The sequence below is a fragment of the Myotis nattereri genome (assembly GCF_964212035.1).
Source record: "Myotis nattereri genome assembly, chromosome: 2".
Taxonomy (NCBI): Eukaryota; Metazoa; Chordata; class Mammalia; order Chiroptera; family Vespertilionidae; genus Myotis; species Myotis nattereri.
The window spans coordinates 91,748,764-91,763,052 of NC_138076.1; the positions used below are offsets into that span (position 1 = coordinate 91,748,764).

The window sequence follows — 14,289 nt, forward strand, 5'->3', positions numbered from 1 at the left end:
GTGAGGGTCTGATGGCTGTTTGCAGGCTGGCCAAGCCCCGCAGTGGGGACCCTCATCCCATGGGGGTGTGGTCAGCCTGGGTGAGGCTCCTAGGGCCGTTTTCAGGCTGGCCACGCCCCCCTGGCAACCCAAGCTCCCAGCCTCTCCTTTTTTTCTTTTTTCTTTTTTCTGGGATTTATTTATCTTCTATAATTGAAATTTTGTAGCCTTGAGCAGAGGCCATTGCCATCTGGAAGCAGGTATCTGAGATTTATTTATCTTCTATAATTGAAAATTTGTAGACTTGAGCAGAGCCGAGGGCCGGCCAGGGCAGGCGGGAAGCTTGGCTTCCTCCATCGCTGGGGGCAACCCAAGCCTCCTGCTCACTCCAGCATCGTGGTCGCTGCCATCTTAGTTGGGTTGATTTGCATACTTGCTCCTGATTGGCTTGTGGGTGTGGCTTGTGGCATAGCTTGAGTATAGCGGAGGGACAGTTAATTTGCATGTTTCTCTTTTATTATATAGGATATATATATAATAAATTACAATGCCACGGATAAATAGAAAACATAGAAGCTGAATAATATGGAATTGCCAGGTTTTGTTTTTTACCATTTTTTTACTTACAAAAATGGCCATTTCACACTCATAGTGTAAGCAATTGACTTCAGTTTTCTGATAATTAAAGCTAAGTCTCTGTTTGGAGGAAAGCATTCATTTCAAATTAAAATTTGTTGTTGCTGTTGAGAGGGAATTTATATTATTCTGTGTTCACATGTTTTTCAATTGCAGTACAATTTCAAAGTTGTATCTCATTATGGCTTTCATTTGCCTTTCTAATTACTAATTAGATTACTAATAAGATTGAGAAACTGTTCATAGGTTTATTAGCAATTTGGATATCTTTCTTTGTAAAGTTCTGTTTAATTTTCCTGTCCATTTTTCTCCTAGATTATTTTTTTCCAGTTGACTTATAGGAGTTCTTTATGTTTTCTGGATTTTCAACTCTGCTATTTGTTCTATGTATTGCAAGAAACTTTTTCTGCACTGTAATTTTCTTTTTCTTTTTGAATATCACTTGGTTAACAGAAATCTTACTTCTAACATAGTTGATGTACTATATCATACTTTCTCTTAATAAGGTGTTTTTATGTCCTGATGAGTTTCAAAGGCATTCTCCTGTATTATCTTATAGAATGTTCATTCCATTTGAAATTGATCTTTGTGTGTGATATGATGAAAGAATCAAATTTCATATTTTACCATATGACTATTCAATTGTTTCAGCACACTGATTGGACTTTTATTTCTTTTTTTTTAGAACAAAAAATATCATTAGTTTATTGCAGTTGGTTCTGAATCAATTAAAACATACAACATATTCTCTTTTAAAATAGGTTATGAAGACCAGAATTGAAAAATGATCCCATTTAAAAGCTAGAAATACATTATACTTAGTATAATTAATAGAATGGTTATCAGGAGCTTGTCATTTATATATCAAGCAATGTATTTTACGTTCAGCAAACTTAATTTTATCAAATGTCTTAATTTCATAGACAACAATATGATACATATTGTATAAGAAACACATAATAGTTTTGCACTACAATTTCAAAGTGTATAGAAATTGAAAAACAGAAGTTAAATATTGGTATACTAACAGCATTTGTGAACTTTGGAAAAACTGTATATCAAACTTAGGATTCAGATATTAGCCAATGTGAAACTTTACTTTCATAATATAAAAATGATACTTTGAGAGGCAAAAACTTATTTTACTAAACAAACTATATAAACATTTTAAATAATCATTAAAAACTCGACTTTAGAATTTATAAAGATTAGCTATAAAAATATATTGATAATCACTTTTATAAATATACCATTCACTACATTACAAAATAGTCTCTAGCACAAAATTGCTTTAATAACTGTATTATTTTATTCTGATAAGTGTTACATTAAATTGATTATAAAATACTCTTGGGAAACTTTGGTATGCATCTTCAGAAGTTTTTTGTGTTTTTTTTTAAAAAAAACTTTAATATCACTTTAAGGGCCTGTAAGCATTCCATTCTATTAAAGCACAACAGAATAAGTAATGCGTATTCAACTGCTTACAGAATATAGAATCAAAAAACAATCTGCTATATATTTGTAGAAAACCACCATTCCCAGAATAACCCAAAAAAACAACTATTTAAAAGTGTCAAACTTTTAAATGGTTTTCTTTCCATTCTGATAATAAATGTACAAAAACACTACACCCCATTCATGTACCTTAGATGTCTGTTAGGACAAGGGCTCAAAATTTGTTTTTCCCACTCTTCAAAACTCTCCCAAGTCCAATAAATAAACTTAAGAGCCATTTAAAAGACTTGACAATAGAATATGTATATGTAATCAGAACACATAATTATTACATTTAGTTATGCATTAGTTTTTCTTTTGGTAATTTAGAATTTACTGGCAGAAATAAAATACATACACATGCACACAATTGAAAAGAGTTAATTTTAGGAAACAGCATGAAATGCAGACCTATAGGGTAAATTGATTTAATTTTGAAAATTTACCAAATTTCATCTTGTCTGCCATTTTTGGATTATTGACAACTACTGTTATTTAGAAAATTCAGATTAGTTAGTATTTACTTCCTGCTTCTTTAGTGTTTTTTTTATAGAGTTTCCAGTTGTGCCAGTATCTTCCTTGAGGTCATATTCCACTTTATCCTCTGTTACCAATTCTCTTGCATAAGACGGTGAGTTTCCAAAGCCTAAATCTTTTTACCTTTTAATTTGTGTAACTCCACTAAAAAGAAAAAATCATTTAATTTTTAGGCAAATCCACAAAATATTTTCTTTCTCAAATATCAAACACTTTTATGGGAATAAACATCCTTCAAGGTTTTTAACTCTTCTATTAGAGTTTTTAAAAATATATATATATTATTGATTTTTTATAGAGAAGAAGGGAGAGGGATAGAGAGTTAGAAACTTCGATGAGAGAGAAACACAGATCAGCTGCCTCCTGAACACTCCCTACTGGGGGTGTGCCTGCAACCAAGGTACATGCCTTTGACCGGAATCGAACCTGGGACCCTTCAGTCCGCAGGCTGACACTCTATCCACTGAACCAAACCAGTTAGGGCTTCTATTAGAGTTTTATTTTGATTTTTCCAGGACTACAACTCGATTTTCCAGGCATTTCACATATTCTTTTTTCTTTCTGCAACATTCTAGAGCACTTCTCTGTTTTGATTCTACCTTTTTTCTCTCTTCAACGGGGGATCATCTGTCTTAGTTGTCAGAGATGTAAGACTCACAGGAGATGTCATCACCACAGTTTGTGGCAGCAAAGTAGCTGAAAGTGTGGTATGAATCTGAAATGTCTACATATCTCCTGATGCAGTTTGTACAACCACCTGGTTGCTGGGCACAAGTATTTGCTGTGCATAGTGGAGAATTGTACCTTGTTGAGTACTGCCTGAATTTGTCATGGTTAGTGTCTGAAGTCCCTGTACTCCATCTGTGCTGGACTGGCCAGCTATAAGGCTCCATTGGGGGGCAATGGCAATGTACTGTCTGGTGCTATTCTGATAGATGGAAGTTGGAGCAGACATATAAGTGACAGCAGAAACTCCAGGATTTTCTCTGTCTCCTTTTCTGCCCTGTGTATCTTCAGAAGATATATCTTTCAAATTTTTTCTGTAAGATGGGTACCTTGCTAGGATCCCATGGGCTTTCTGTGAGGAGCCTATGCTATCAGATGAGCCCTGAGATTCTTCACTTTCTGATAAAGATGATACCACTTGCACGTGTGGTGGGTGAATTACACAAGACTGAGCCGTCCGGATGACCCTCTGAACCTGTACTTGCTCTCGAGGAAGAGGTACAGTTGTCACTGGCGCAGATCCTCTTAGTGACATCTGTTGAGCGATATGAGAAATATGAGCTCCCTGAACTGTGGAACCAGGCTGAGGTCTGTGTCTGAAGTAGTACTCTTGTGGGAATCTTCCATAATCAACTGTGGCTGTAGCCTCGCCGCTCTCTGGGGCGGGAACTAGACTTTCATTTCTTTACTGTTCTGCAGGACATGGTCTATTTCTGAACTTTCTTTTCTGTTCATTAGCCTTTCCTTTGTCTGTATGCCTGTAGCAAAACTACCTTACTTAGCTTTCTATTATTCCCGATTCCCAGTCAAGGGAGTCCACCCATCTTGCTCTCCTTCACAATTGTTTGGGTCTTAATAGACCATCTACATTTCCATATAACTTTTGTAATCAGCTAGTCAAATTACACACACATAAACACATACACACAAATACATTTGATTTTGATTCAATGTTGTTTAGAATTGCATTGAATCTGTGCATTGAAGACAACTGAAATTTTTACAATTCTGATTCTTTCATCCATGAAGGGAGATAGCCCCTCATTTAGTTAGGTGTTCTTCAATCTCTCTTTATAACTTTTTTCATTTTCTGCACAGAAAACCCTGTGTAATTTTGGTTAGATATATTCCTAGATAATATATATATATATATATATATATATATATATATATATATATGGTTTAAAGTATTACATTTTTTTCCTTTTTCCCCAATTGACACCCAATTGCGAGGGTTGGCTGCTGGTGCGATCACCCCTCAGCAGCAGGGGGAGGTGGAGAAGCCACTCACACCTGCTGACGGCACCGAGCGATCAGGACCAGCACTGGGCACACCAGTGGGTGCAAGCAGCAGCTCTAGAGCCGGCTACTGGGTGTGAGTGGGGCCATCACCGGCAGCAGGTGCAAGAGACAGCTGCCAGCCCTGATTGCCCCTCAGGAGCAAGGGGAGATGGAGAAGCCCTGAGGGGCGATCAGGGCTGGGAGCCGCCGCTCACACCCGCTGCCGGCGCTGAGCGATTGGGGCCAGCCCCAGGCCTGGCAGCGAGTGCAAGTGGCAGCTCCATCACTGGCAGCTGGTACAAGAGGGGCTGGCGCCAGCAGCAGGTACAAGAGCCTGGTGGGACCATGGCATGCAGGAGAAAAGAATTTTCAGTAACCACCAGAGGCTCGCCCTGATGACAGCGACTGGCACCCCACCCTGGTCTGGCAGCCCCTCTCACCTGCTCCACCATTGCCCTACGGCCAATGCCCGACATGTGACGAGATCTTCTGCCTGCTGCCAATACCTGACATGTGTAGCACATGCCCCCTGGTGGTCAGTGAACGTCATAGTGACCAGTTCTTGGGTTGTTCAGTTGTTTGGTTGTTCCCCCATTTGGTCTATTTGCATATTAGGATTTTATATATATAGACTAGGGGCCCGGTGCACGAAATTCGTGCACTGGGTGTGTGTGTGAGGGGGGGAGTGTCCCTCAGCCCAGCCTGCCCCCTCTCACATACTGGGAGCCCTCAGGCGTTGACCCCCATCACCCTCTGATCGCCTGATCGGCCCCTTGCCCAGGCCTGACGCCTCCGCCACAGGTGTCAGGCTTGGACAGGGGGCCCTCATCTCCCCCCGATCACTGGCTCTGGCCCCCGCCCAGGCCTGAGGCCTCTGGCCCAGGAATCATGCCTGGGCAGGGGACCCCCATCTCCCTCTGATCGCTTGCTCCACCCCCCGCCCAAGCCTGATGCCTCTGACCCAGGCTTCAGGCCTGGGCAAGAGGACCATCATATCCCCCCAATCTCTGGCTCCGCCCCCCACCCAGGCCTGATGCCTCAGCCAGAGGAGTTGACCCTCACCACCCTCCGATCACCAATCACCAGATCGGCCCCTTGAACAGGCCTGAGGCCTCTGGCAGAGGTGTCAGGCCTGGGCAAGGGACCCCCAGCTCCCCGCGGTTGCAGGCTCCGCCCCTGCCCAGGCCTAACGCCTCTGGCCTAGGCGTCCAGCCTGTGCAGCGGGGACCTGCAGTGGCAGCGGGGGGGGGCAGCACTGCGATCGTGTGGGCTCCGCCCCTGACCCTGCAGGACGCCTCTGGCTGAGGCGTCTGGCCCAGGCAGTGGGGACCCGCAGCTGCAGCGGCCCAGCGATTGTGGGCTTCGCTTTAGGCCCAGGCAAGGGACCCCTAGCTCCTGGGACTGCCAGCTTCGACCATGCCCCGCTCCCATCGCTGGCTCCACCCCTACTTCCTGCTATCACTGGCCAGGGCGGCAAAGGCGCCTGATTCTCCGATCATGGCTGGGGGGCAGGGCAAAGGCGGCCCCAGGGCCGCCTTTGCCCTGCCCCCCAGCTCTTAGCTCCCCCCTGGGTTTCCGATCACTGTCAGTGGCAGGGGGCTTCTTCCTGCTTTCCCTTTCGCCTCCCTGCATTGTGCCTACATATGCAAATTAACCGCCATCTTGTTGGCAGTTAACTGCCAATCTTAGTTGGCAGTTAATTTGCATATAGCCCTGATTAGCCAATGAAAAGGGTAGCGCCGTATGCCAATTACCATTTGTCTCTTTTATTAGTGTAGATAGTATTCCATTGTGTACATGTGCCAGTTTTTTAATCCACTCATCTGCTGATGGGCACTTAGGCTGTTTGCAGATCTTAGCTATGGTAAATTGTGCTGCTATGAACATAGGGGTGCATATATCCTTTCTAACTGGTGTTTCTGGTTTCTTGGGATATATTCCTAAAAGTGGTGTTACTGGGTCAAATGGGAGTTCCATTTTTAACTTTTTGAGGAAACTCCATACTGTTTTTCACAGTGGCTGCACCAGTCTGCATTCCCACCAGGACTGCACAAAGGTTCCTTTTTCTCTACATCCTCTCCAGTACTTGTCATTTGTTGATTTGTTGATGATACCATTTTTTCAGGTGTGAGATGGTACCTCATTGTTGTTTTTATTTGCATCTCTCAGATGATCAGTGACTTTGAGCATGTTTTCATATGTTTCTCAGCCTTCTGTATGTCCTCTTTGAAAAAATGACTATTCAGGTCCTTTGCTGATTTTTTTATTGGGTTATTTATCTTCCTTTTGTTAAATTGTATGAGTTCCCTGTAAATGTTGAAGATTAAACCCTTATCAGAGACAACATTGGCAAAAGTGTTCTCCCATGCAGTGGGCTTTCTTGTTGTTTTGTTGATGGTTTCTTTTGCTGTGCAGAAGCATTTTATTTTGATGTAGTCTCATTTGTTTATTTTCTTCTTGGTTTCCATTGCCCGAGGAGCTGTATTAGTAAAGATATTGCTACGACATATATCTGCAATTTTGCTGCCTATGGAGTCTTCTAAGATTTTTATGGTTTCCCATCTTACATTTAATTCATTTAACCATTTTGAGTTTATTTTTGTGTATGGTATAAGTTGGTGATGTAGTTTCATTTTTTTGCAAGTACCTGACCAATTTTCCCAACACCATTTATTGAAGAGACTGTCTTGACTCCATTGTATGCTCTTGCCTCCTTTGTCAAATATTAATTGAGCATAATGGCTGGGTCTATGGGTTCTCTGTTCTGTTTCATTGGTCTATATGTTTGTTCTTGTGCCAGTACCAGGCAGTTTGAAAACCATGGCTTTGTAATATTGCTTGATATCTGGTATTATGCTCCCTCCCACTTTGCTTTTTTCTCAAGATTGCTGTGGCTATTCATTTTTTTATTTGAGATGGATTTTTGTAGAGTTTGTTCTAGGTGTGTGAAATACGCCATTGGTATTTTAATGGGGATTGCATTAAATGTATAAATTGCTTGGGTAGCATGGACATTTTAATGATGCTGTTTCTACCAATCCATGAACATGGTATGTTCTTCCATTTGTTTATGTCTTCCTCTATCACTTTTTTCAATATCCTGTAGTTTTCCAAGTATAGGTCTTTTAACTCCTTGGTTAAGTTTATTCCTAGGTATCTTAAATTTTTTGGTGCAATGGTAAATGGGATTGTTTTTTTAGTTTCTCTCTGTGTGAGTTCATTATTGGTGTATAAAAAAGCCATAGATTTCTGGGTGTTAATTTTGTATCCTTCTATATTGCCAAATTCATTTATTAAGTCTAATAGTTTTTTGATGGAATCTTTGGAGTTTTCTATATACAATATCATGTCATCTGTGAATAATGACAGTTTTACTTCTTTTCCAATTTGGATGCCTTTTATTTCTTCTTCTTGTCTAATCACAATGGCTAGCACTTCTAGTACTATGTTAAACAGGAGTGGTGAAAGTGGTGTCTTGTTCCTGTTCTTAGGTGAAATGGTTTTAGTTTTTGCCCATTGAGTATGATGTTGGCTGTAGGTTTGTCATATAAGGCTTTTATTATGTTGAGGTATGATCCTTCTATTCCCATTTTGCTGAGAGTTATTATCAAGAAAGGGTGTTGGATTTTGTCAAATGCTTTTTCTGCATCAATTGATATGACTATGTGATTTTTATTTCTCAATTTGTTTATATGATAAATCACATTTATTGATTTGCAGATATTGTACCATCCTTGCATCCCTGGGATAAATCCTACTTGGTCATGGTGTATGATCTTTCTGATGTAATGCTGGATCCAATTTGCTAGAATTTTGTTGAGGATTTTAGCATCTATGTTTATCAGGGATATTGGCCTGTAATTCTCTTTCACTGTGGTGTCTTTATCTGGTTTTGGTATTAGGGTAGTGCTGGCTTCATAGAATGAGCTTGGAAGTGTTCCTTCCTCTTGAATTTTTTGAAATAGTCTGAGCAGGATAGGTTTTGGTTCTTCTTTGAATATTTGGTAAAACGCTCCTGTGAGGCCATCTGGTGCTGGGCTTTTGTTTGCTGGAAGCTTTTTGAAGACTGCTTCAATTTTCTCCATAGTTATCAGAATATTGAGATTTTTCCCGATTTAGTTGTTGGAGGTTGTATTTTTCTAGGAAAATGTCCATTTCCTCTAGGTTCTCTAGTTTGTTGGAATAGAGTTGTTCATAGTATTTTTTTTTTTTACAATCCTTTGTATTTCTGTGGGGTCTGTTGTTATTTCACCTCTTTCTTTTCTGATTTTGTTTATTCAGGTCCTCTCTCTTTGCTTCTTGGCTAGAGGTTAATCAATCTTGTTTATCCTTTCAAAGAACCAGTTCTTGGTTTCATTGATCTTTATATTGTTTTGTTTTGTTTGTCTCTATGTCATTTATTTCTACTCTGATCTTTATTATCTCCTTCTTTCTGCTTACTCTGGGCTGTTCTTGTTGCTCTCTTTCTAATTCTTTAAGTTGTAGAGTTAGATGATTTTCTACCATTTTTTCTAGGTTTTTGGTGGTTTTTTTTTTTTGAGGTAGGCCTGTAGAGCTATAAACTTCTCTCTCAAGACTGTTTTCACTGTGTCCCATAGATTTTGTATTTATTTTCATTGTCATTCATTTACAGGATGTTTTTAATTTCTTCTTTGATCTCTTTGGTAACCCAATCATTGTTTAATAGCATGCTATTCAGCTTCTAAGTGTTTAACACATAATAAATAGTGAATAATGGTAGTGATTATAATGATTAAAGTGGGGTCTAAAGATAGCCAGCACTGGAATCATTGAGGAGGAAGTGGAAATAGCAAGTTTAGACTAGGGATTCAAGAAGCTTAGCTGTGAAAAAATGGAGAGAAATTAGTTGTTTAGGCATTTGGGGTCCATAGAGAGTGTTGTTTATAAGGCAAAGTGAGGAGACCTGACTATGTTTATTTGTCAAAGGAAGAAAGGGGACAGAGGGGGGTGGAGGGAGAGAGAGGGAGAAAGAGAGAGAGAGAGAAGAGAGAGAGAGAGAGAGAGAGAGAGAGAGAGAGAGAGAGAGAGAGATTTTGAAGGTACTGAAAAGTGGAGACAGATAAGGTCAAGACTGAGTTGAGAGAAGGGGATGGGATCCAGAACCCAAGTGGAGAATTTTGCTGAATTAAGAGGAGAAACTCTTCACAAGTGAGATTCAAAGGAAGGGAAAAGAATGGATATAATCATGGGAAGCTTGTAGTGGGGACTCAGAGAGGCAACAAGTTAAGGGAGGTCTTGCCTCTGTGAAGAAAGAAATGAAGACACAAACTGAGAGTCACTGGGAAGGTGTTGGGTTGGAGATTTGAGGAATGTAGGGAAAATTTAAATCAGATTCTAGAAGAACTAGGAAAAGGAACTAACTAGCAACATATAGAAGTGTTTTGGCTGCATTGAAGGTCCAGTTTATGTGTTAGAACATTAATTTATATTATTAGCAATATGAAAAGTTGTATGATTTTTCTCCAGCAGTTCTCTGCATCTCTGGTGTCTATGTATTCTGATGTTTTTATATGTAAGAATGGAGGAAGTGGATGCCCAAATTAATCAAGTATTAGGCTTTTACAGAGTGGGTACAACAAAAGGATGCAGAAGTAAGAGAGGCAATGTTATGTGATATTGGTAAAGCCAATAGTGAAATTATTCATTGTGCATCTAGTTCAATGAGGAAGTGAAAACAAAACGAGAAAAAGGCGTTGTCGTGGGACTTGATGTCATGATAAATTGGAAAAGTATAAATGTCCATTCGTTCATGTATTAAACACTAGGTACTGTATAGATGTAGGGTATGTGATAGGTACTTAGCAGACACATGCACTTCTCCCATGGAGACCACAGTCTATTGTTTACAAAGGAAAAAATAATATGTATTAGATGGAGATACATGCAACTTACACACACACACACACAATCACACAATCACACCTACCACTCTTGGTGTCTGGGAAATCACCTCATAGATTATAGATCTGCTTATAAATTCAAGAATTTAGCATGTAAGTCTACACAGTGGGAAGGGGTGATGGACATGGCTTGAAAAAGACTAACGCGTAAGGGTTGTTGTAAAAAGTCATATAAGTTGGCATTAAGATAGCTTGCTATTTTGATTATGTGAAAGTTTCTTAAACTTGCAGAACCTCGGTTTCTCCTTCCTTGTGCTACTCACAGAGTTGTTGTAAAGATTATATGAGATATGTAAACCCAAATGTTAGTTATCATTATGAAAGCCAAGAATTTTATTACATTTAGAGGTGCAAGATGCTTCTGCCGACTTCAGGATAACAAAATCTCTCTTACTGACTTTCAACTAACCAATTTAGTGACTTATATGATGCTCTCCATTCCCTCTATGAACTCACCTGTTGGTGTCCATTGACACATTGACAAATTGCAGCTAGAAAGCTTCTCTGAAGTATGCCTATCTGTTTCTACTTCTGCCAGTATCTGCCAGTTTCATTTGTTATTATACTTATGTCAAATAATCAAGTGTTACGTAGATCTGTGAAATGTTAGAGTGAACAGAACAAGTTATAGTTTTAAGAAACTTAAATTAAATGTTTTAAGAAGATTCAATAAAGTTAAGTGGCTACAACCATAATTACAGCCTAGTTAAATACAAGTAAGACTAAAGTAAAACACTGGGAGAAAAATTCCAGTAGTAAAATCTAAAGGGGTTCTGCACCTAGATTGCTTTTTAAAATGGGAAACTAAAAATTATAGATGATGCAATTATTTATACCATGGACATAGCCTTTCCAAGAAAAAACTCCAAAACCTTTGTCCAAAATCAGAAGTGTAGTTAATACATGTATATTCGTTTAAAGTGAAAATAGGCAATGTCATTTTTGTGATTCCCTGCTGTACCCGACTTCACTGGATGAGAGGGCATTTACTGTGTATGCCATTGTCCTTATCCACAGGGATATAAATCTGCAAAAGTGCTTTTCAAAGGAAAGATATTAGAGTTATAGAGACCCAGAGATGTCATCTACAATTGAAATGTTAACAGTCTATACACTACTGAAAGCTGGGTTGTTAAAAAGCTTTTATTTATCATAGCATAGGATGGTCCAAAGTCCTCTTTGGAAGTACTTGGCTTAGAATAGTGGTTTTCAAACTATGGGTTGTAAAATAAGTTTAGTAGTTCGTTTTAAAAGGATAGAATAGAAATCAGAGTGTATCTCAAGTTAAAGGAATAAGTTTGGAATTGGATAAAATAAGTTCATCATATACTGATAAGACAAAAGCTACAGATAATTATAGAAATAAAAAGCAACATTTTTAACCCAAGTTTTGCTCACAGGACAAAAATATGTATTGGAATAAAACACAAGAGACTTTAAGGATGAAATGACATGAAATCAAGAGTTTGTTTTAAACCCAGATATTAAACACTAGATACTGTATAGATGCAGGGTATGTGCATCTAAATGCTATAGAAGTGCATGTGTAAAAGAGAGAAGGAGATGAAACACGAAAGAAAAAAAGAAGAGAGAAATTAAACTACAATAGGCCCTGGTTGGGCAGCTCAGTTGGTTAGAGAATCATCCTGATATGCCAAGGTTGTGAGTTTGATCCCCTGTCAGGGCACATGCAAGAATCAACCAATGAATGCATAAATAAGTGGGGGAAAAACAAAATTGATGATTTTTCTTTCGCCATTCCTTCCTCTCTAAAAATAAATTTAAAAAACCAAGTAAACAATATAACTAGAGGCCCAGTGCATGAAATTCATGCATGGAAGGGGGGATCCCCTCAGCCCTGCCGGCACCCTCTCCAATCCAGAACCCCTCAGGGGATGTCCGACTGCCGGTTTAGGCCCGCAGCAGTCAGACATCTCTCTCGCAATCAGGGACTGCTGGCTCCTAACCGCTTGCCTGCCTGCCTGCCTGCCTGCCTGATCACCCGTAACTACCTCTGCCTGTTGGCCTGATCGCCTCCTAACTGTTCCCCTGCTGGCTTGATCGCCCCTAACTGCTTCTGCCTGCCGGCCTGATCACCCCCTAACTGCTACCCTGCTGGCCTAATCACCCCCTAATTGCCCTCCCCTGCTGGCCTGATCACCCCCTAATTGTCCTCCCCTGCCAGCCTGATCGCCCCTAACCACCTCTGCCTCGGCCCCCACCACCATGGCTTTGTCTAGAAGGATGTCCAGAAGATGTCTGGTCTAATTAACATATTACCCTTTTATTAGTATAGATAATTATAGAATCTGTGGACCAGGTATATGGGGGTACATTATACTGTTTTCTGCTTTCATATATTTTATAACACACTTAAAAACTTTAACTAAAATGGAAGGAATAATGGGTATTGCAAATGCTAGATAGTATTTGAGGTTCTATCCATTTTCTTTTATTGATGTTATTCTTAACTGGCGAGTAGCTCTGTAGTGTTAGAATCCTAAGCAGAGCTGGTTGCCTCTGCCTGTGACTGCAGTAGTGATTCAAGAACAACGCACACAGCACATGTGCACTCATGCACATGGTTCGGAAGAATTCCTAGGAGAACCTCAGAGCAGTGAAACAGCTTTGGCTGTTTCTGACTTGAAGTTTTCTGAACAAGCACTTTCAGAGTGAAAGAAAATCAATCCAAAATGACCTCTGGATATTTCTGAGAGTATTTTTATAACCACATATTACCATGAATAATGAGCTAACTTCTTTTCTTTTCTAGGAAGAACTGGAACTATGGCTTGTGCGTGCCTTATTGCCTGTGAAACCTTTACAACTGCAGAGGTATGAAAGATGTTACTACAAACGTCTTATGCTGACTGCATTTGCTAGTTCTGAAATGTCATTGGTAGGGTAGGATGATTATTTGAGTCATGGTATGTAATGAAATTGTAATGGGAGAGGCTGTTATTAGAAAGCTTGGTTTTAACACTTCCTTGTTTAACTTGTGGTTATAACTGATCTAGATACCCCTTGCTCTGGGCCAGGACTAGGGTGAGGTCAGTGAGACACTAGTGCGCCATGGGAAAATTTTAAGAGAATGCCAAAATAGTCATAGTCAAGATAAATAATATCCTAATGCAATATTTTTAAATGAAAATTAATGCCAGAAATCAATGATATATACAGTAGCAACATTTTAAATAAAGACAGGACCCAATAGGGGCAAGATTAAGGTGAGGTGAGTAAGGTCAAATTACACAGTGCAAAAAAGCTTAACAATCTAGATTCACCTGTGTCTCCTAGTCCAGCCCTGCTCTTACTCTGACCAATTATGGGACTTCCTCCTTTCTCACAAGAAAAATATCAAGATTGATTGGGTAAGTTCTCTAACGGACTTTGATCCTTAGAAGTGCTAGGTAGCTAAAAGGTGATGTTTTCCAACTCAGAACAAAGTCTCCCCTGAGTGTTACTTTTGCATAGTCACTCTCTGTGGGGTCTGTGCCCTCTGGAAATTTCTGAGAAGACAGGGTGGGTAGTTTCACTTCCCGAAGCAGGGTTTTCAGTCTTTTTTCTGCCATGATCTTGCTGAGAAGTTACCACTTAGAGGACATACTCCCAGTAGCTCTGCACCTCACTTGGCCCACAGTCGAGTTAAGAGAAACTGTGCATTATGCACCATGCCCAACACTCTAATTCCACCATCTTCTTTTTTCTAATT

The 14,289-nt window shown here is 39.8% G+C and overlaps 1 protein-coding gene and 1 pseudogene across 2 annotated transcripts in view; one reads left to right on the forward strand and one right to left on the reverse strand.

Moving 5' to 3' along the window:
- LOC308513775 (phosphatidylinositol 3,4,5-trisphosphate 3-phosphatase TPTE2-like) overlaps positions 1 to 14,289 on the forward strand; it is a gene marked incomplete at both ends in the record, with an annotated part of 89,338 nt that overhangs the window by 53,823 nt on the left and 21,226 nt on the right. The window contains one exon of the mRNA XM_081083911.1: positions 13,351 to 13,412. Within this exon, the coding sequence (XP_080940037.1) occupies positions 13,351 to 13,412 (62 nt within the window). The remainder of the gene's footprint in view (positions 1 to 13,350; positions 13,413 to 14,289) is intronic.
- LOC308513037 (cyclic AMP-dependent transcription factor ATF-1-like) lies at positions 2,855 to 4,023 on the reverse strand (annotated as a pseudogene). The gene is made up of 2 exons: positions 3,124 to 4,023; positions 2,855 to 2,901 (listed from the first exon to the last, which is right to left on the reverse strand). The product of its transcript is annotated as a cyclic AMP-dependent transcription factor ATF-1-like (transcript).